General features: G+C 41.3%; 1 protein-coding gene across 2 annotated transcripts; it reads right to left on the reverse strand.

Moving 5' to 3' along the window:
- Positions 1–620: 620 nt before the first annotated feature.
- LOC106592761 (natural killer cell receptor 2B4) lies at positions 621–18635 on the reverse strand. Of its 2 annotated transcripts, none has more exons than XM_045694435.2 (6): positions 18569–18635; positions 8017–8316; positions 7566–7856; positions 7258–7356; positions 5693–5736; positions 621–5520 (listed from the first exon to the last, which is right to left on the reverse strand). In XM_045694435.2, exons 1-6 carry the CDS (start codon positions 18621–18623, stop codon positions 5311–5313), a joined length of 999 nt encoding a protein of 332 aa, XP_045550391.2. In that variant the 5' UTR covers positions 18624–18635; the 3' UTR covers positions 621–5310. The 2 variants fall into 2 exon arrangements, with proteins under 2 accessions (XP_045550391.2, XP_045550389.2); XM_045694433.2 differs by lacking the exon at positions 18569–18635 and adding an exon at positions 9321–11355.
- Positions 18636–22643: the final 4008 nt, after the last annotated feature.

Genomic DNA, 22643 nt, shown 5'->3' on the forward strand with positions numbered 1-22643 from the left:
AACCAGAAGCCATGGATTACAGGCAACATCTGCACTGAGATAAAGGCTAGAGCTGCCGCTTTCAAGGAGCATGGATACTAGTCTGGACACTTATAAGAAATCCCACTAAATCCTCAGACGAACCATCAAATAGGCAAAGCGTCAGTAAAGGACTAAGATCGAATCCTACCACACCTGTTCTGACGCTCGTCTGATGCGTCTGGGCTTGCAAACTATCATGGATTACAAAGGTAAACCCAGCCGTGAGCTGCCCAGTGATGCGAGCCAACCAGAGGAGCTAAATGCCTTCTATGTTTGTGTAGCGGGCACGAGTCGGTCATGGTCTCGTGATGAGGTAACACCACCTGCGAACTTCAAAACCACTGTTTGCCCTCGGCCCAACTGGGAATTTCCTATTGGTTTAATAGTCTCAGACATTGGTTCTCCCATCGAGCACAGTGCATTTGGAAAGTATTCAGACCCCTTGACTTTTTACACAATTTGTTATGTTACAGCCTTATTCTAAAATGTATTCAATAGCTTAATAACCCATGTTCTTAAACTGAACTTTAATTAAACTACTCAGTCTACAACCCAGAATTTGTAAGATTCTGGTTGAATGAAACAGACGGAGTCCCATCTTACAATAGTCAAAATGTTTATTCACGAGGGCTCTGAAGTTCATTATACAAAGACATACATTTTATAGTTCACTTCCTACCTACGCACATACATCCACACAAACAGTAGATATCCTATGCACATACATACACACGGACAGTAGGTGAGTTGTATCCCTTCCCAGAGTTCTCACCACTGTTAATCACTACCCAGCGCTGTCCGTTCCATTCCCCCGAGATTAGAGGAACCTTGAGAAGTACTCCCTGTCCTATCATAAGTTTCTCAGAGTTTCTAGCCAAGTCGAGCCAAACACAGTCTCTATTGTTCTCGGTACTTTCTTAGGCACACACAAACACACATACATTTCTCTTCCTCACATGTCTCTACTAAACCTTATGGGACTTATGTTTAGTACTTTAATTATTCATTATACATGCTACAAACTAATAATCACTAATAGTTAGGTTTCGGGGTAGAATTATTTAATCATTACATTTAAACATATAAATCCCTTATCAAGTGACAAAGCGAAACAGGTTTTTAGTTCCTTTTTTAACCTCTGAAATATATATTTAGCTCAACATTAAATACTTCAACAATCAGTCCACATAGAGCAGCTTGATGTGGAGCGGGTAAGCAATTTAATCTGTATAGGAAGGTCATTAAAAACAAATTGTATTTTGCCATAACAGCATGGTTTAATCATAATGAAAGACAAACACACACACTGTGCTGCCAGTCACAGTGAAGGGCGCGAGATGGAACTGATTTTGAGGGTGAGGAAAGCGAATGCGGGAACCTTGCCTTGAAACACTGGGCATCTTGTTAAAACCTCTTACATCTAGATGTTCCGCTAGCGGAACACCACTCCAATATCGAATGATAAGGCGTGGCGCGAAATACAAACTCCTCGAAAATCCGAAAACTTCCATTTTTCAAACATATTACTATTTTACACCATTTTAAAGACAAGACTCTCCTTTATCCTCTCTAGGGTAGGTGGGACGAAATCGAAATCCGGCCGTGAAAATACTGCCCCCTATCCATAACAAGTTAAGACATGCATTATCTGAATTAGTTCCACAGAATTATACCTACGGAGGAGCGGCTTCTGCGGAGGAACTTTGACTGTCTTTGAACTTCCAAGTTGGTTTAACATAGGACGAGAGCAAACGTTAGCTTGTGTGTGCCGAGCGGCACTAGAATTAAACACATCTTTTTGTAGTTCATAAATCCAATGTGAAACGTGATAAAAGCATTGAAAAATGTAATCCATTCTTCTCTAATTAAACATCTCTCCCTAATTTCTGAATTACGCTTGTAACGTCATTAGGCTACAGTAATCTATGCTTCAGAGGGAAGGGGCAGGTAGCCTACATATATATACACACTGGTAAAGATTTCCAGCTGGCAGGCAGACACTGAGTGACAGAGTGAGGATTTTGTGTAAGTGCTTTGTTATGATTTTTGTGGCACTGGAAAAATGTGGTTCTCAGTTCTGTTCCCTGAACCGGTTCCAACCCTTGGTCTTCACTAACATTTTCAACCTCTTCCCAACCCAGTCTGTAATGATGAGACAGCCTATAGGGAAGAAGTCAGAGAGCTGGCAGTGTGATGCCAGGACAACAGCCTCTCCCTCAATGTGAGCAGACAGAGCGAGCATGCCCCCATTCATATCGACGGGGCTGTAGTGGAGCGGGTTGAGAGCTTCAAGTTCCTCGTTGTCCACATCACTAAGAATATATCATGGTCCAAATACAACAGTCGTGAAGAGGGCACGACAATGCCTCTTCCCCCTCAGGAGGCTGAAAAGATTTGGCATGGGCCCTCAGAGCCTCAAAAAGTTATACAGATGCACAATTGAGAGCAAGGCGCTACAGAGGGTAATGCGTATGGCCCAGTATATCACTTGTGCCGAGCTCCCTGCCATCCAAGACCTCTATACCAGGCAGTATCAGGAAGTCCCTAAATATTGTCAACGACTCCAACCACCAAATTCATAGGCTGTTCTCTCTGCTACTGCGCGGCAAGCGGTACCAATTCACCAAGTCTGGAACCAACAGGATCCTGAACAGCTTCAACCCCCGAGCCATAAGAGCCATAAGAGTGCTAAATAGTTAAATAGCTTCCACGACTATCTACATTGACCCTTTTTTTGCACTAACTTTCTTGACTCATCACACACGCTGCTGCTCCTGTTAATTGTCTGTCACTATATCCCTACTAATACAGTTGAAGTCGGAAGTTTACATACACCTTAGCCAAATACATTTAAACTCAGTTTTTCACAATTCCTGACATTTAATCCTAGTAAAAATTCCCTGTCTTAGGTCAGTTAGGATCACCACTTTATTGTAAGAATGTGAAATGTCAGACATGGGGAGGCGCACAATTGGCCCAGCGTCGTCCGTGTTAGGGAGGGTTTGTCCGGCAGGGATATCCTTGTCTCATCGCGCACTAGCGACTCCTGTGTCGGGCCGGGCGCAGTGCACGCTGACCAGGTCGCCAGTTGTACGGTGTTTCCTCCGACATATTGGTGCGGCTGGCTTCAGGGTTGGATGTGCATTATGTCAAGAAGGAGTGCGGCTAGGTTGGGTTGTGTTTCGGAGGACGCATGGCTCTCGACCTTTGCCTCTTCCGAGTCCGTGAGGGAGATGCAGCGATGAGACAAGACTGTAACTACTACCAATTGGATACCACAAAATTGGGGGAAAAAAGGGGGGTAAAAAAATTATAAAATTAAAATTAAAAAAGAATGTGAAATGTAAGAATAATAGTAGAGAATGATTTATTTCAGCTTTTATTTTTTTCATCACATTCACAGTGGGTCAGAAGATTACATACACTCAAGTCTGGTTCATCCTTGAGAGCAATTTCCAAACGCCTGAAGTTACCACGTTCATCTGTACAAACAATAGTACACAAGTATAAACACCATGGGATCATGCAGCCATCATACCGCTCAGGAAGGAGACAAGTTCTGTCTCCTAGAGATGAACGTACTTTGGTGCGAAAAGTGCAAATCAATCCCAGAACAACTGCAAAGGACCTAGTGAAGATGCTGGAGGAAACAGGTAAGTATCTATATCCAAAGTAAAACGAGTCCTATATCAACATAACCTGAATGGCTGCTCAGCAAGAAGAAGCACCGCTCCAAAACCACCATAAAGAAGCCAGACTACGGTTTGCAACTGCACATGAGGACAAAGATCGTACTTTTTGGAGAAATGTCCTCTGGTCTGATGAAACAAAAATAGAACTGTTTGGTCATAATGACTATTGTTATGTTTGGCCATAATGACTATTGTTATGTTTGGAAGAAAAAGGGGGAGGCTTGCAATCTGAAGAACACCATCCCATCCGTGAAGCACGGAGGTGGCAGCACTTCACTGGTGCACTTCACAAAATAGATGGCATCATGAGGTAGGAAAATTATGTGGATATATTGAAGCAACATCTCAAGACATCAGTCAGGAAGTTGAAGCTTGGTCGCAAATGGGTCTTCCAAATGGACAATGACCCCAAGAATACTTCCAAAGTTGTGGCAAAATGGCTTAAGGATAACAAAGTCAAGGTATTGGAGTGGCGATCACAAAGCCCTGACCTCAACCCTATAGAAAATTTGTGGGCAGAACTGAAAAAGCATCTACGAGCAAGGAGGCTACAAACCTGACTCAGTTACACCAGCTCTGTCAGGAGGAATGGGCCAAAATTCACCGAACTTATTGTGGGAAGCTTGTGGAAGGCTACCCGAAACGTTTGACCCAAGTTAATAAAGGCAATGCTACCAAATACTAATTGAGTGTATGTAAACTTCTGACCCACTGGGAATGTGATGAAAGAACTAAAAGCTGAAATAAATCATTCTCTCTACTATTATTCTGACATTTCACATTCTTAAAATGAAGTGGTGATCCTACCTTACCTAACACAGGAAGTTTATACCTGGATTAAATGTCAGGAATTGTGAAAAACTGAGTTTAAATGTATTTGGCTAAGGTGTATGTAAACATCCGACTTCAACTGTACATATCTACCTCAATTACCTTGTACCCCTGCACATCGACTGGGTACTGGTACCCTGTGTATATAGTTATCTTTACTCATGGTGTATTTATTATTTATTTATTGAATCATAGGTTTTTTACTTTTCTATTATTTCTCTATTTTCTTTCTCTCTGCATTGTTGGGAAGGGCCTGTAAGAAAGCATTTCACTGTTAGTCTATACCTGTTGTTTCTCTCTGTATTGTTAGGAAGTGTAACGATGTGCGCTGAGAGTCAGGAAGCAAGTTCAGGGAGTGAGTGTTTCAATAAATAAACGGAACATTATACAAAACAAGAAACATGAACAACGCACAGACATGAAACAGAAACAGCAACAATGACGCCTGGGGAAGGAACCAAAGGGAGTCACATATATAAGGCAGGTAATCAAGGAGGTGATGGAGTCCAGGTGAGTGTCATAATGAGCTGATGTGTGTAACGACGGTGACAGGTGTGCGCCATAACAAGCAGCCTGGTGACCTAGAGGCTTGAGAGGGAGCACGCGTGACAGGAAGGGCCCGTAAGTAAGCATTTCACTGTTAGTCTACACCTGTTGTTTACGAAGCATGTGACCATTTTTATTTTGTTGTCTACACGGACGTGGGAACATTGCCTTTAAAAGGATTGAATAGAATCCCGGCCTAAGACGGTGTTCAAATTCCTGATTATTGTTTGCTAGTCTTTTTCCCCACCATAGCATATAAACTTTCCGGCATGGAGGTCATGGAGGTCATGGGGGTCATGGGGAGGTCCACAGGCGGAGGCTGGTGGTTCACAGGCTGGGGTTGGTATAGTCCCACCATACTGTAGATGGTGGGTGATGCTGGACCTGGAGACGCCTGCTCTTCACCACCTGCTTGACTGTTATCTGGAGTCTGGAGAATAAAATCACTTAATGAAATATTTCTCAGTAGCTGTTCAACGCTCTACATATACGCACAAAATTAAGATGAGTTTATTGTTCATTTGGAATTTATGTTTCCACTAACAACGTTTTCAAAAAATGTCCTCAACAGTATCAGTGATATTAAATATGAGGTATCTTACCCCAACTGTAGCATAATCTGTGTTTATAATATCCTCTTTGTCAGCTATAAATCAACCACATAAAAATCAAACAAATATTTAAAAGCTAGATCTTCAGAATCACTATGAGTATATAGAGCACCTTTGGAACCTATTCAGACCCCTTGACTTTTTCCACATTTTGTTACGTTAAAGCCTTATTCTAAAATGGATTAAAAAAATAAACCTCAATCCAGAAACAATACCCCATAATGAAAAAGCATTAGCAAATGTATAAAAAATGAAAAACAAACACCTTATTTACATCAGTATGAAGACCATTTTGCTATGACACTCGAAATTGAGCTTGGGTGCATCTTGTTTCCATAGATTATCCTTGAGATGTTTCTACAACCTTTCTCAGGGAAGTGACCAAGAACCTGATGGTCACTCTGACAGAGGTCTAGCGTTCCTCTGTGGAGATGGGAGAAACTTCCAGAAGGACAACCATCTCTGCAGCACTCCACCAATCAGGCCTTTACGGTAGAGTGGCCAGAAGGAAGCCACTTCTCAGTAAAAGGTGTAACACAGCCCGCTTAGAGTTTGCCAAAAGGCACCTAAAGGCTCTCAGAACATGAGAAACAAGATTCTCTGGTCTGATGAAACCAAGGTTCAACGCTTTGGCCTGAATGCCAAGCCTCATGTCTGGAGGAAACCTGGCACCATCCCTACGGTGAAGCACGGTGGTGGCAGCATCATGCTTTGGGGATGTTTTTCAGCAACAGGGACTGGGGGACTAGTCAGGATCGAGGGAAAGATGAACGGAGCAAAGTACATATACATCCTTGAAGAAAATCTGCTCCAGAGCTCTCAGGACCTCAGACTGGGGCGAAGGTTCACCTTCCAACAGGATAATGAACCTAAGCACACAGCCAAGACAACGCAGGAGTGGCTTCGGGACAAGTCTCTGAATGTCCTTGAGTGGCCCAGCTAGAGCATGGACTTGAACCCATTGTAACATCTCTGGAGAGACCTAAAAATAGCTGTGCAGCAATGCTCCCCATCCAATCTGACAGAGATTGAGAGGACCTGCAGAGAAGAATGGGAGAATGTCCCCAAATACAGGTGTGTAGAGCTGGTACTGTCATACCCAGGAAGACTCTACAACACTTATTTCCCTCATTAAAATGCAAATCAATTTAAAACATTTTTGACATCTGTTTTTCTGAATTGTTTTGTTGTTATTCTGTCTCTCACTGTTCAAATAAACCTACCATTAAAAGTATAGACTGATCATTTCTTTGTCAGTGGGCAAACGTACAAAATCAGCAGGGGATCACATACTTTTCCCCCTCACTGTATATGTAAATGTGATATTTCAGGGGGGTTTTTGTAATAAATTACCAGAATTTTCTAAAAACCTCTTTGTTTTGTCATCATGGCGTATTGTGTCGATTGATGGGGGGAAAAAACTATTTAATACATTTTAGAATAAGGCTGTAACATAACAAAATGGGTAAAAAATGTGTCTGAATGCTTTCCGAATGCTCTTTATAAATAATGTGAAATCATCCTGTTATTAGCAGTATTCACAATCGGTAGCTTACCTCTATTTTGCTTTCGCCAAGTCAGGACAATGATGAAGGTGATGATGATGATGATGGCAATGCCACAGACTGTGACAATGAGTTTGAGGTCCTCTTGGTCTGGAAATAGTTATAAATCATCAAAATCACTACACCCTGAGTGTTACTTTGTGTGTCTGAATGTGTGTGCAAGTAGAAAAAACATGTTGACACACCCTACTAAATGCCAATTCCATTCTCCACTCATGTTGACGAAATGGTCTGACATGTTGTTGTCTATGTTACCTAAATGCTCGCTAGCCTAATGTGTACATGCATTCGTGTCTTACCAGACTTCCCAGAATTAGATATACACATTCCTTCGATTTCTTTGGTGTCATTGGCCCAGCTGACTTGGTTGCTGTGGTTACAGATGATGGAACCCCCTGCCACATAGACAGAGAGCAGGGGGACAGTGGAGGTCTCAGCCCCTCTACTCTCTCCTCCCACCTGAGAGCAGGTGATGCTGTTACAGCTGGAGGTGACAGAGGTGTTCTGACCTCTGCAGGTCACTGTCACGTTACAGGTGCCATTGATGTAGGAGACAGAGTCCACTGTCAGGACTGGAGGCTCAACTCTCCCTGAAAACAAATAGAAACCATGTATTGTTAATATATTAACCTGAGTACATGAGCTAGAGAACCAATGCATCTGAAGCCAAGAGCCTTTAACCTGTACACCATGCTTAGCTCTGATTTATACTGTAACTGTATAGAAAAAATAGAAAATGGTCAACCATACCTTGGACTTTTATCAAGTATGCAGCAACATTGCTGTCTTTGTTACCACTCACTACTGCAGTGTAAGGTCCACTGTCTCCTTCCTGTAGGTTCTTCAGTAGCAGAGAGAAGTTTCTCTCACTAAATTCAACCCTACCTTGGTACCTTTCAAACGTAACTTTTGGGGGGTACTTTAGAATATTGCCTGATCTGTTAAACTTCCAAAATAGTACATCGACAACTTGCAGTTGAACATTTGTCGGGACATTCAGGCGAACATCCTGTCCCTTCAGCACAAACACAGAGGTCTCAACACTGGGCTCTGAAATAAACACAGAATACTTCATGTAAAAAAAAGATGAAAAAGCCCATCGTACAATGTGACAAATACAACAGTAGGATATATGAATTTGGCAACGCAACCTCCTAAAGGAATTTGTGGAAATAGATTTTTTTTGCAAATAGCCAAACTGACTGACACATTGTAATGATCCAATTTGCAGGCTTTGTAGTTTGGGCTGGAATTTCTCTATACACCCTATTTGATAAAAGGTTAACCCGTTAATAAGATCAACTGCCTTTAGATCATCAAGTAATACAGAAGTACTTTTACAATAAAGAACTAGGATATGATACCCACTATCATCTATTCAGTTTCAGAAACCATTCAGTGAAAGCAACTTGAAGTATAACTCCAGGAAGTACAACATAATCTGCCTAAAAGAATAGATAACTTGGGTGCTCAAAAATGTGGGCATATATTTGTGGTTGATTCTAACAGACATGTGTGAAAACAAGTTGAGCTGTGCATTTCAGATAGTGAGAGGTTTCCATGCTAAAAATGGCGCTGTTGCGTAGTTTCCTGTCATTGACTTTCTTGTAACTGACACTGAGAACTTTTTCTCACAGTAGTACAGTACTGTATACTATCAGTATACTATCACCACCCAAAATTGCTGTATTACTCATTACTTGTAAACACGTGTATAGCTTCAACATATGTTTAAAAGTACAGCATCATCAAAAATGGTTGCCCTAAAGTTAATTACATATTTTCAATTTAAAGTCAATAAATTACTTGAATGTTGTAAAGTTCAATACATCACAACACATGACTTAACTTCAGTAGATCATATGACTTCTTCTGAGTTCCTGTGTCACCCACTCGTTAGACAATCATTACACTGATTAGACTGGTTATAAGCAGAGTAATCAGCTCAAATGATACTGCCTGTTACTTACTGTATCTGCTAACAGATTATAGACACACATGTCTAATCAATATAATCAATATCACTATACAGATGTCTTAGAAAATGTTTTTACCTGGTTGATGGAGAAGAGTTAGTAGAATAGCGATGGGGAAATGCAAGGTCGCCATACTTTGATAAATGACTAAACCTAAATGAGGAAGTACTGTCACATAGGCCTATACTTCCTCTTCCTCCAGTAGCTTTTTACACCCATAACCGGAAGATTAACACATTCTGTTTGCAATTGTAACATGTTCCATGGCATTTGCAGTGATAACCTGTTTAAAATACATTTGTTCCATGGCATGTGAAATGATAACCTTTTTAAAATTCATTTCAAATCTATTTAGGAACTGAAAATGCACACCAAACTCAGGTGTTTGTGAAATTAATGACAGGGTAGAATGCATTTTTATCATGTTACAAATCAACTTGTGTTACTATATGATTTGTTATTGCGTAATTATAGTATTTCCAACACGTTTTTAACATGTACATTTCTGGTAGGCAGCCCCTACTAAATTATAGACGCCCAAATAGGGGAGCCTTGCGTTTCATTAACTAGCAGAAAACAAATAATTCAGTCGACATTCATACCGGTCATAGATTATGGCGCTATTGTCTATTTGAATGCAGCTGCCACACATATTGATGTGTATGAATGTGTATATTGATGCGTGTATCGATGTGAATATTGATGTATATTAATGTGTATATTGATGTAAATATTAATGTGTATAATGATGTGTATTCGGGGCTCATCTGTGAACGAGACCTTGGTCTCAGCATGACTCCTTGTCGAAATAAAGGATAACTAAAAATATATGACTTTCAAAATACAGAAATACAGCCGGTATGACGCAAAACTCAGCATCATATGATGCAAAACTCAGCATCATATGATGCAAAACTCAGCATACTGACTGTATTTCTGTATTTTTAAAGGTATATATTTTTTTATCCTTTTGAACCCAGGTCTGATCTTGATTGACACCACAGTATAATCACATTGGCTTCATCATCCTCTCAAATCATCTCAATATACTAACAGTCTGAACACATTATCTCCTGTAAACCAAATGAAGGCATTGGATAATATACTCTAAAGCCAATACTAGGTCTTGACGCATCTCTCTCAAGTCCTGACGCATATACAGTCCTGAAACATCTCTCTCAACTCAAGTTACCTGACAGGAAGTTCCCCAAAACATTATTTACACATGCAACCCTGGTTACCATAAAGAGTGCAGATGGCCTATCATTTCTAACATACATGAAGGGAACATTTCGGCATTTGCTGTATGATCAGTGAGGAAGTCCATATTGCAAATGTACGGTCCCTTACTAGACGTCCGCGAACTTTTGTTAAATTCGCGGACGACGTCGGGCCGTGCACTGGGGCCGGATCTTCTGGGAAGTCATCGAATGGAGAAGTCATCCGGGAAGTCATCGAACGGAGTCTCTCGGACGTTTTATAAAATCTTCACATTTTGGTCATTTCTCACTTGTCCCGGATTACACCACAGGAGGGCGAATGGAGGGCACATGGAATCATATTGCAAATGTAACAAACATCCCCAATCACGACGTGGCCTTTCTCCTAAACGGAAAAGACTTCGAAGATGAAACTTGGTGAGCATTGGTTTGGCATAATGGGCAGTTGGCCCCAAACAAGATGGAGTTGAGGCCTCAACGCTTTTTGAGTTAAGGCCATTTTTCTGGGATTAAAAGTCAAAAATTAAAATAGAGCGCTAATTTGACCACTTCACGTCAAAGTACATGAGCCTACGGTGTCAGGTAAAAAGAACCAGACATTAATCTATCGTCATTTAAGAGAAATCAATATTCTAAAAGAACCTAACCCAAGGAGGATATGTGTTCACTTTCAGCTTCCTGTGTCAACCAAAAGTGCCTAAAAATGGTGTCACAGGGGCTGTTTCGAAGGGTTAAAAAGATCACATATTTCCACAACTTCATATGTGTGAAGTTGATCAGAGGCTACTGTGAGGTCTACCTGTGTCGATTCTAAGCTTCCTGGAGCAACCGAAAGTTGTTAACCTGTCTGGGGACAGTATTTGCACCGCCGGATAAAAAAACGTACCCGATTTAATCTGGTTACTACTCCTGCCCAGTAACTAGAATATGCATATAATTAGTAGATTTGGATAGAAAACACCCTAAAGTTTCTAAAACTGTTTGAATGGTGTCTGTGAGTATAACAGAACTCATATGGCAGTCAAAACCCTGAGACAAATCCTAACAGGAAATGGAAATCTGATGTGTGGAAATCACTTCAAACATTTGCCATTGAAACACACAGGGGCTTATTAATCATTTAGCACTTCCTAAGGCTTCCACTAGATGTCGACAGTCTTTACAAAGTGGTTTGAGTCTTCTATGGTACAAACTGACCCAAAGAGAGGCTGTGGAACTTGGTCACAGGGGGAGGGCCATTTACTACAATGACGCGGCCGCCCCTGGCTACCCTCCCCTTTCAAAACGTATTATTGAAGCTCTGGTTGAAAAAGGCCCTAAAGATTTATGTTATACAACGTTTGACATGTTTGAACGAACTTAAATATATTTTCTTTGCACATTCGTGACGACAAGTCCCGCGCACTACGGTACATTTTGAGTAGCCTTCGGAACGCGCTAACAAGAAGGAACTATTGGGACAAAAAATTATTAACTTTTTCAAACAAAACTACATTTGCTGTGGATCTGGGATTCCTGGAAGTGCCTTCTGATGAAGATAATCAAAGGTAAGGGAATATTTACAATAGTATTTTTGATGGTTGATGGTTCCAAGATGGAGCTAACATGAATCGCCTAGCCTATTTTTCTGAGAATACCACATCGTTTATTGCAAAGTGTGATTTCCCAGTAAAGTTATTTTTAAAACTGGCAAAGCGGTGGCATTCATGAGATGTTAATCTATAATTCTTTGAATGACAATATTACATTTTAACAATGTTTTCGAATAGTAATTTTGTAAATTGTATCGCTGATCCACCGGAAGCATTTGAGGGAAAAGATTTTCTGAACGTCATGCGCCGATGTAAAATGCTTTTTTATATATAAATATGAACTTTATCGAACAAAAAATGCATGTATTGTGTAACATGATGTCCTAGGAGTGTCATCTGATGAAGATTGTCAAAGGTTAGTGCTGCATTTAGCTGTGTTTTGGGTATTTGTGATGCATCTAGTTGCTTTGAAAATGGCTGTGTGATTATTTCTGGCTGGTTACTCTCCTAACATAATCTAATGTTTTGCTTTTGCTGTAAAGCCTTTTTGAAATCGGACAGCGTGGTTTGATTCAGGAGAGGTGTATCTATAAAACGGTGTAAAATAGTCATATGTTTGAGAAATTGAAGTTATAGCATTTATGAGGTTTTGTATTTCGCACGACGCGATTCCACTGGCTGTTGACTAGGGTGGGACGCAAGCGTCCCACCTTGCCCAGACAGGTTAAAGACACACAGAGCCTGCAGTGGCATTACCATTATCTCTAGGCTGTGCCGAGTTCAACGAGATGCCCCGCTTGACCGTAGCTCGCTTGGTCTGAGCGTAGCGACCTTGAATAAAAGTAGGCCCAAAATTAAGCCTGGCCCTAAATTTCAAGTGCTTTTGGGTGACAGCGAGAGAACCGTTAGGGTTAGAAGCACAATTTGACCTCAGGAACATTCCTGAGGTCGTCCCGATCTGTGCAAGCCTAACCTTGACCATGTGGCATTAACCCTTAACAGTGAAAAGCAAGCGTCCCACCCCTGGTACACCCTATCAACAGCAGGTGAAATATCAAGGGCGCCAAATTTGAAAACAATTAAATGTCATAATTCAAATTTCTCAAACATACAACTATCTTACACCCTTTGAAAGATAAACATCTCCTTAATCTAACCACGTTGTCCGATTTTCAAAAAGGCTTTACGGCGAAAGCATAAAGTTAGATTATGTTAGGACAGTACATTGAAAATAGCTGTGTGTAATGTTTTGTCAATGCAAAGACACGCGTCACCAAAAGCAGAAAACCAGCTAAAATTATGCACTAAGCTTTGACAATCTTCATCAGATGACACTCGTAGGACATTATGTTAGACAATACATGCATTTTTTGTTCTATCAAGTTCATATTTATATCCAAAAACAGTGTTTAACTATGGCGTTGATGTTGAGGAAATATTTTCCCTCCAATACCGCCAGTCAATCAGCACAACAAATAAAATAATTACTATTCGTAAACATTGGTAAAATATTATATTGTCATTCAAAGAATTATAGTTTAATATCTCGTGAACGCAACCGCATTGCCAGATTTAAAAAGAACTTTACTGGGAAATCACACTTTGCAATAATCTGAGTACTGCGCCCAGAAAAATTATCTTTGCGATACAGACTAGGCACCATCTTGGACTCATCTAAAAACAAAAATACTATGTAAATAATCCCTTACCTTTGATTATCTTCATCAGAAGGCACTTCCAGGAATCCCAGGTCCATAACAAATTTAGTTTTGTTCGAAAAGCTCATAATTTATGTCCAAAAAGCTCCGTGTTGTTAGCGCGTCCTGTAGGCTACTCAAAAACATGAACGACGCCCGCCGGAATAGTCTTCACCAAAGAGGGGGAAAAAAATATTTACGTTCGTTCAAACATGTCAAACGTTGTATAGCATAAATCATTAGGGCCTTTTTCATTCATAACTTCAATAATATTCAAGGCGGACGATTGCATTCTCTTTTAAAATGTATTGGAACGAGAGTACCCAAACATGCACTCGTGCGCCAGAGCAGTATTGGCCATCCGCTTATGACCAACGTTCCAAGGCTCTTGTTCGGTCAGTTTTCACAGTAGAAGACTCAAACCACTTTGTAAAGACTGGTGACATCTAGTGGATGGTGTAGGAAGTGCTCAATGATTAATACATCCCTGTGTGTTTCAATGGCATAGGCTTAAAAGTAATTCAACACATCAGGTTTCCACTTCCTGTCAGAATTTGTCTCAGGGTTTTGACTGCCATATGAGTTCTGTTATACTTACAGACACCATACAAACAGTTTTAGAAAATTCAGAGTGTTTTCTATCCAAATATGTTAACCTCTCTAGGGCAGGGGGGACGAATTCGTCCCACCTACGTAACAGCCAGTTGAATCCTGTGGCGTGATTTTCAAATACCTTAAAAATCCTATTACTTCAATTTCTCAAACATATGACTATTTTACAGCTATTTAAAGACAAGACTCTCGTTAATCTAACCACACTGTCCGATTTCAAAAAGGCTTTACAACGAAAGCAAAACATTAGATTATGTCAGCAGAGTACCAAGCCAGAAATAATCAGACACCCATTTTTCAAGTTAGCATATAATGTCACAAAAACCCAGAAGACAGCTAAATGCAGCACTAACCTTTGATGATCTTCATCAGATGACACGCCTAGGACATTATGTTATACAATACATGCATGTTTTGTTCAATCAAGTTCATATTTATATCAAAAACCAGCTTTTTACATTAGCATGTGACGTTCAGAACTAGCATACCTCCCGCAAACTTCCGGTGAATTTACTAAATTACTCACGATAAACGTTCACAAAAAACATAACAATTATTTTAAGAATTATAGATACAGAACTCCTCTATGCACTCGATATGTCCGATTTTAAAATAGCTTTTCGGTGAAAGCACATTTTGCAATATTCTAAGTAGATAGCCCGGCATCACAGGGCTAGCTATTTAGACACCCACCAAGTTTGGCCCTCACCAAAGTCAGATCTACTATAAGAAAAATGTTATTACCTTTGCTGTTCTTTGTCAGAATGCACTCCCAGGACTTCTACTTCAATAACAAATGTTGGTTTGGTTCAAAATAATCCATAGTTATGTTCAAATATCCTCTGTTTTGTTCGTGCGTTCAAGACACTATCCGAAGTGTAAAGAAGGGTGACGCGCCCGACGCGTTTCGTGACAAAAAAAATTCTAAATATTCCATTACCGTACTTCGAAGCATGTCAACCGCTGTTTAAAATAAATTTTTATGCCATTTTTCTCGTAAAAAAGCGATAATATTCCGACCGGGAATCTGTGTTTTAGTACAAAGAGAGAGAAAATAAAAACATGGGGTTGCCTCGTGCACGTGCCTCAGTCTCATTGTCCTCTGATAGACCACTTACCAAAGGCGCTAATGTTTTTCAGCCAGGGGCTGCCTCGACATCATTCAGCTTTTTCCCGCCTTCTGAGAGCCTATGGGAGCCGTAGGAAGTGTCACGTTACAGCAAAGATCCTAAGTTTTCAATAAAAATTGTCAAGAAGCCCAAGGAATGGTCAGAGAGGGCACTTCCTGTACAGAATCTTCTCAGGTTTTTGCCTGCCATATGAGTTCTGTTATACTCACAGACACCATTCAAACAGTTTTAGACACTTTAGGGTGTTTTCTGTCCAAAGCCAATAATTATATGCATATTCTAGTTTCTGGGCAGTAGTAATAACCAGATTAAATCGGGTACATTTTTTATCCAGCCGTGTAAATACTGCCCCCTAGCCCTAACAGATTATTCCCCTTAATTCAACCTGAAGTCTATGTGGGTTATGAATGCCTTATGAACCTGTACTTTACTACATTGTCTGATCTGTTAAACATCCAATATAGCACATCAACATATTGCAGGGCAACATTTGTCTGGACATCCAGGCGAACATACTGTCCCTTCAGCACAAACACAGAGGTCTCAGCACAGGGCTCTGAAATAAACACACAGAAGACTTCATGTGATGAGGAGGAAATGAAGAGGAGGAATCCATAATTCCACAAGTATTAATTAGGGCCCTGTGTTTTGCACAATCATGTGACATAGCAAGCTTTTATCCTGTAAAGCCTTATCCAGAAATGATCATTACAAACTAATTAAAGCAATTGTCTGAGGATAGTGCTAGATCTGACATAAAAATAAAAAGGGTCAGTTTGATGAAAAAGCTTTAAATTAATGGTTATAATCCAGTCATGTCACAACACAGAGGTCTCAGCACTGGGCTCTGAAATAAACACACAGAATACTTCATGTAAAAAAAATAATTGAAAAAGTCCATAAAACAATGTGACAAATACAGCGGTAGGATATATGGATTTAGCAATGCAATCTCCTAAAGGAATATGGGCAAATTGATTTTTTTTGCAAATAGCCAAACTGGCTGACACATCGTAATAACCCGATTTGCAGGCTTTGTAGTTTGGGCTGGAATTTCTCTATACACCCTATTTGCTAAATGGTTTAAAGATGAACCCATTAATAAGATCAGTTGTCTTTAGATCAACTGAGTCACAACCTTTGTTACAACTAATACAGAAGTACTTTTACAATAAAGAACTAGGATATGATGCACACTATTTTTCAGTTGGGGCGGCAGGTAGAGCGTTGGGCCAATAACCGAAAGGTTGTTGGTAAAAATCTGTCGTTCTGCCCCTGTACAACGCAGTTAACCCACTGTTCCCTGGTAGGCCGTCACTGTAAATAACAATTTGTTCTTAACTGACTTGCCTAGTTAAATAAAGGTTAAATAAAAATAAAGTTCAGTTTCAGAAACCATTCAGTAAAAGCAACTTGATGAAGTATAACTCCAGGAAGTACAACCTAATCTGCCTAAAAGCATAGATAACTTAGGTGCTTATAAATGTTGGCACATATCTGTGGTTGTGTCACGATTTCTGCCGAAGTCGATGCCCCTCCTTGAACAGGTGGTGCTCGGCGGTCGACGTCCACCGGTCTTCTAGCCATCATTGATCAGTTTTTCATTATCCATTGGTTTTGTCTTGTCTTCCATCACACCTGTTTCCAATCCCATTAATTACTTGTGTATTTAACCACCTGTTTACCCTCATGTCCTTGTCGGTGATTATTTGAATCTTATGTTACGTGGGTTTGTGTATAGGTGTGCGACGGGTATCCTTTACCCATTTTGTTTTGGTTTTTGGAGTTTGTTTTTTAATTAAATACTCCATAATTAACCAACTTGGTTTCTCCTGCGCCTGACTTCCCTGCCACCTACATACACGAATATGACAGGTTGATTCTAACAGACATGTGTGAAAACAAGTTGAGCTGTGCATGTCACGGGCGGATAGAACAGTTTAAGGGTGAGTCAAGCGCAGGAGACTGAGGTCCGTTGGAACAAATGTGATTTAATAAATCCAAGGGCAAAATCCATATAAGGCTGGGAGCACAACAGTCAAAAGACTAGAGGAAGCTCCGCTCGAAAAGACAGACGGGGCGCAGCCCGGCAACCCTAATGCCTAGACAATAAGTAGTAAACCAACTACATAAAACCAACACCACCTCTACCACACGTAACAAAGAACAATCCCGCACGAATCCTAACTAAACACAGACAGACTAAATACCCCCCCACTAATGACAAACACGAAACAGGTGCAATCAAAAAACAGACATAACTAACAGACACTGAAACATAGATCGGTGGCAGCTAGTAGGCCGGCGACGACGACCGCCGAGCACCGCCTGACCGAGGAGAGGCGCCACCTTCTGTGGACGTTGTGACAGTGCATTTCAGATAGTGAGAAGTTTCCATGCTTAAAATGGTGTTGTGGCCTAGTTTCCTATCAGTGACTTTCTTGTAACTGACATTGAGAACTTTTTCTCACAGTAGTACAGTACTGTATACTATCAGTATACAATCACCACCCAAAATTGCTGTATTACTCATTACTTGTAAGCATGTGTATAGCTTCAACATATGTTTAAAACTACAGTATCATCAAAAAACGTTGACCTGAAGTTAATTACATATTTTCAATTTAAAAGTCAAATTACTTGAATGTTGTAAAGTTCAACACATCACAACACATGACTTAACTTCAGTACTTCATTAGATTATGACTTATTTTGAGTTCCTGTGTGACCCACTGGTTAGACAACCATTACACTGGTTAGACTGGTTAGACAACCATTACACTGGTTAGACTGGTTAGACAACCATTAGACTGGTTAGACAACCATTACACTGGTTAGACTGGCTAGACAACCATTACACTGGTTAGACAACCATTACACTGGTTAGACTGGTTAGACAACCATTACACTGGTTAGACTGGTTAGACAACCATTACACTGGTTAGACTGGTTAGACAACCATTACACTGGTTAGACTTGTTGGACAACCAGTACACTGATTGGACTGGTTATAAGCAGAGTAATCAGTACAAATTATACTGCCTGTTACTTACTGTATCTACTAATCAGATTATAGACACATGTCTAATCAATATAATCTATATCACTATGCAGATGACTTAGAAATGTTTTTACCTGAATGATGGAGGAGAGTTAGTAGAATAGAGAGGGTGAAACGCACGGTCGCCATACTTTGACAAATGACTAAACCTAAATGAGGAAGTATTGTGACATAGGCCTATACTTCCTCTTCCTCTAGAATACTTTTATACCAATAACCACAATTCTAAAATGTCCCATTGCATTTGAAATGACTTGATAACCTGTTTCCAACAAATTACATTTATTTAGGAACTGAAAATGCACTCCAAACTCAGGTGTTTGTGAAATTAAAGACATGGTAGAATGCATTTTTATCATGTTACAAATCACCTTGTGTTAATATTAGATTTGTTATTGTGTAATTATATTTTTTCTAACACGTTTTAACATGTACATTTCTGGTAGGGCAGCCTCTACCAAAGTACTGACACCCAAATACGGGAGCCATGCCTTTCATTAACTAGCAGAAAACAAATAAATCAGTCAACATTCATACCGGTTAATTAGACTATGGCGATATTGTCTATATGACTGCAGCTGCCACTGTACTGAAGCCAATAGTTAGTCCGGGTAGCTATTGGTTAACTATTTAACAGTCTGCATTGCCCCTTTTTGCAGTAACACTTTTGACTGATCACTGCTGCTGGTTGTTATCTATGTTAATAACTTTATCCCTACCTACAGTATATGTACATATCTACCTCAATTACCTCGTACTCCTCCACACTCGACTCGGTACTGGTACCCCATGTATATAGCCATGCTATCAGTACTAATTGCTTATTTATTTCTTGTGTTTATCATTTTGTACATTTTTCTATTATTTCTCTATTTTCTTTCTCTCTGCATTGTTGGAAAATGATCCATAAGTAATCATTTCACTGTTAGCCTACCCCTGTTGTTTACTAAGCATTTGACAAATAAAATTGTATGTGATTTGAATTGGACGTAGTTTATCATAGATTATTGCGCTTTATTAGGCAATAGGTTCAGTCATCCAACTCGGAATTGTAAAGCCTCTTTCTAGAGCTACGACCTGAAGATCAATGACGTCATCATGATTTAACCTTGTTTTGTAAGCACCATAAATCCAGAGAACGCCAGACTTGATGTCAAAATTTGCCCACAAAGGACCGCCGCGCCACCTTGCTATTCAAGTGAGCACAGCACAACAAGGTGAGTCCAAAAATGTATTGTATGCTATTCCTGCTGCATAAATGATGTAATATGCCGGGGAGATATATATACTGTAGCTAAGAAAGTAATACTAAGTGTATGTTGTGTAGTAAGATGTTAGTAGGCCATATGCCTCACCCTAATAATTTGGTCTATTTACCCCTCTTAATTTCGCCTACTGTTCTGACTTGGTGGTGCCCAAGTAGCCTATAACCTGTTTTAGAGAAATGTAATCATTGAATATTGTAAGACCTTTCATTGTCTGCATATATGCCCCCTTTATTTATCCTATGGTTCTGACTTGGTGTACAAGGAGAACACTGTAAGAACGGCCCATGTTCTGAATTCTGTCACTAGGTGCTAAACAAATAGTTATTTTGACTACGTCCGTCCTAGCTCGCTCATTAATGTCTTAATGGAAATTACGGATCGCCTCTTATACGCTTGTCGTCCCCTTATGCCATACTTTGTACATCTCAATTTTGCAGTAAATGAGGCTGAATGAACTGTTTTGCTGCCAGACAGACAAGGCTCCGCTGATAGACAGGTGTAGCAGTGTAGCAATACTGTACCAAGTTATCTAGCTGAATAAACTAAGTTTGAGCCTATTCCTGGAAACATTGAAACACTGTAGTTTACATCAATTATAATTTCTAAGTGGAAGATAGAATAGTTATATTTGAGTGTTTCAGTGAATGGTTAGTGAGGGAGGCCCTGCTCTCTCGCTTCCCCAGTTGTTTAGTTAATTTTCATTCCAATCTCCTTTGCATTAGCGTAGCCTCTCCTGTAGCCTGTCAACTATGTGTCTGTCTATCCCTGTTCTTCCTCTCTGCACAGGCCACACAAACGCTTCACACCGCATGGCCGCTGCCACTCTAACCTGGTGGTCCCAGCGCACGACCCACGTGGAGTTCCAGGTCTCCGGCAACATCTGGAACTGCCGGTCTGCGGCTAACAAGGCAGAGTTCATCTCAGCCTATGCTACCCTCCAGTCCCTCGACTTCTTGGCGCTGACGGAAACATGGATTACCACAGAAAACACTGCTACTCCTACTGTTCTCCCCTCGTCTGACCACGTGTTCTCGCATACCCCGAGAGCATCTGGTCAGCGGGGTGGTGGGAATGGAATCCTCATCTCTCCCAAGTGGACATTCTCTCTTTCTCCCCTGACCCATCTGTCTATCTACTCCTTTGAATTCCATGCTGTCGCAGTCACTAGCCCATTAAAGCTTAACATGATTATCATTTATCGCCCTCCAGGTTCCCTTGGAGAGTTCATCAATGAGCTTGACGCCTTGATAAGTTCCTTTCCTGAGGATGGCTCACCCCTTACAATTCTGGTTGACTTTAACCTCCCTACGTCTACCTTTGACTCATTTCTCTCTGCCTCCTTCTTTCCACTCCTCTCCTCTTTTGGCCTCACCCTCTCACCGTCCCCCCTACTCACAAGGCAGGCAATACGCTTGACCTCATCTTTACTAGATGCTGTTCTTCTACTAATCTCATTGCAACTCCCCTCCATGTCTCCGACCACTACCTTGTATCCTTTTCCCTCTCGCTCTCCTCCAACAGTACTAACTCTGCCCCTACTCAGATGGTATTGCGCCGTCGCAACCTTCGCTCTCTCTCCTGCTACTCTCTCCTCTTCCATCCTATCATCTTTTCCCTCTGCTCAATCCTTCTCCAACCAATCTCCTGATTCTGCCTCCTCAACCCTCCTCTCCTCCCTTTCTGCATCCTTTGACTCTCTATGTTCCCTATCCTCCCCTCCTGCTCCGTGGCTTGACGACTCATTGCAAGCTCACAGAACAGGGCTCCGGGCAGCCGAGCGGAAATGGAGGAAAACTAGCCTCCCTGCGGACCTGGCATCTTTTCACTGCCTCCTCTCCTCAATTTCTTCCTCTGTTTCTGCTGCTAAAGCCACTTTCTACCACTCCAAATTCCAAGCATCTGCCTCTAACCCTAGGAAGCTCTTTGCCACCTTCTCCTCCCTCCTGAATCCTCCTCCCCCCTCCTCCCTCTCTGCGGTTGACTTTGTCAACCATTTTGAAAAGAAGGTTGACGACATCCGATCCTCGTTTGTTAAGTCAAACGACACCGCTGGTCCTGCTCACATTGCCCTACCCTATGCTTTGACCTCTTTCTCCCCTCTCTTTCCAGATGAAATCTTGCGACTTGTGACAGCCGGCCGCCCAACAACCTGCCCGCTTGACCCTATCCCCTCCTCTCTTCTCCAGACCATTTCCGGAGACCTTCTCCCTTACCTCACCTCGCTCATCAACTCATCCTTGACCGCTGGCTATGTCCCTTCCGTCTTCAAGAGAGCGAGAGTTGCACCCCTTCTCAAAAAACCTACACTCAATCCCTCCGATGTCAACAACTACAGACCAGTATCCCTTCTTTCTTTCCTCTCCAAAACTCTTGAACGTGCCGTCCTTGGCCAGCTCTCCTGCTATCTCTCTCAGAATGACCTTCTCGATCCAAATCAGTCAGGTTTCAAGGCTGGTCATTCAACTGAGACTGCTCTTCTCTGTGTCACGGAGGCTCTCCGCACTGCTAAAGCTAACTCTCTCTCCTCTGCTCTCATCCTTCTAGATCTATCTGCTGCCTTTGATACTGTGAACCATCAGATCCTCCTCTCCACCCTCTCCGAGTTGGGTATCTCCGGCACGGCTCACTCTTGGATTGCGTCCTACCTGACAGGTCGCTCCGACCAGGTGGCGTGGCGAGAATCCGTCTCCGCACCACGTGCTCTCACCACTGGTGTCGCCCAGGGCTCAGTTCTAGGCCCTCTCCTATTCTCGCTATACACCAAGTCACTTGGCTCTGTCATATCCTCACATGGTCTCTCCTATCATTGCTACGCAGACGACACACAATTAATCTTCTCCTTTCCCCCTTCTGATAACCAGCTGGCGAATCGCATCTCTGC

This window comes from Salmo salar, chromosome 14, assembly GCF_965601325.2.
Source record: "Salmo salar chromosome 14, fSalSal1, whole genome shotgun sequence".
Taxonomy (NCBI): domain Eukaryota; kingdom Metazoa; phylum Chordata; class Actinopteri; order Salmoniformes; family Salmonidae; genus Salmo; species Salmo salar.

Bases quoted from the DNA above. Each gene is read 5' to 3' on its own strand.
- LOC106592761 (XM_045694435.2), bottom strand. From the start codon at position 18,623: ATGGCGACCGTGCGTTTCACCCTCTCTATTCTACTAACTCTCCTCCAT. The intron at 8,317-18,568 runs GTAAAAACATTT...TGTTTATTTCAG, and splicing joins AACTCTCCTCCATCATTCAG to AGCCCAGTGTTGAGACCTCT. The intron at 7,857-8,016 runs GTATGGTTGACC...ATTTGTTTTCAG, and splicing joins ATACTTGATAAAAGTCCAAG to GGAGAGTTGAGCCTCCAGTC.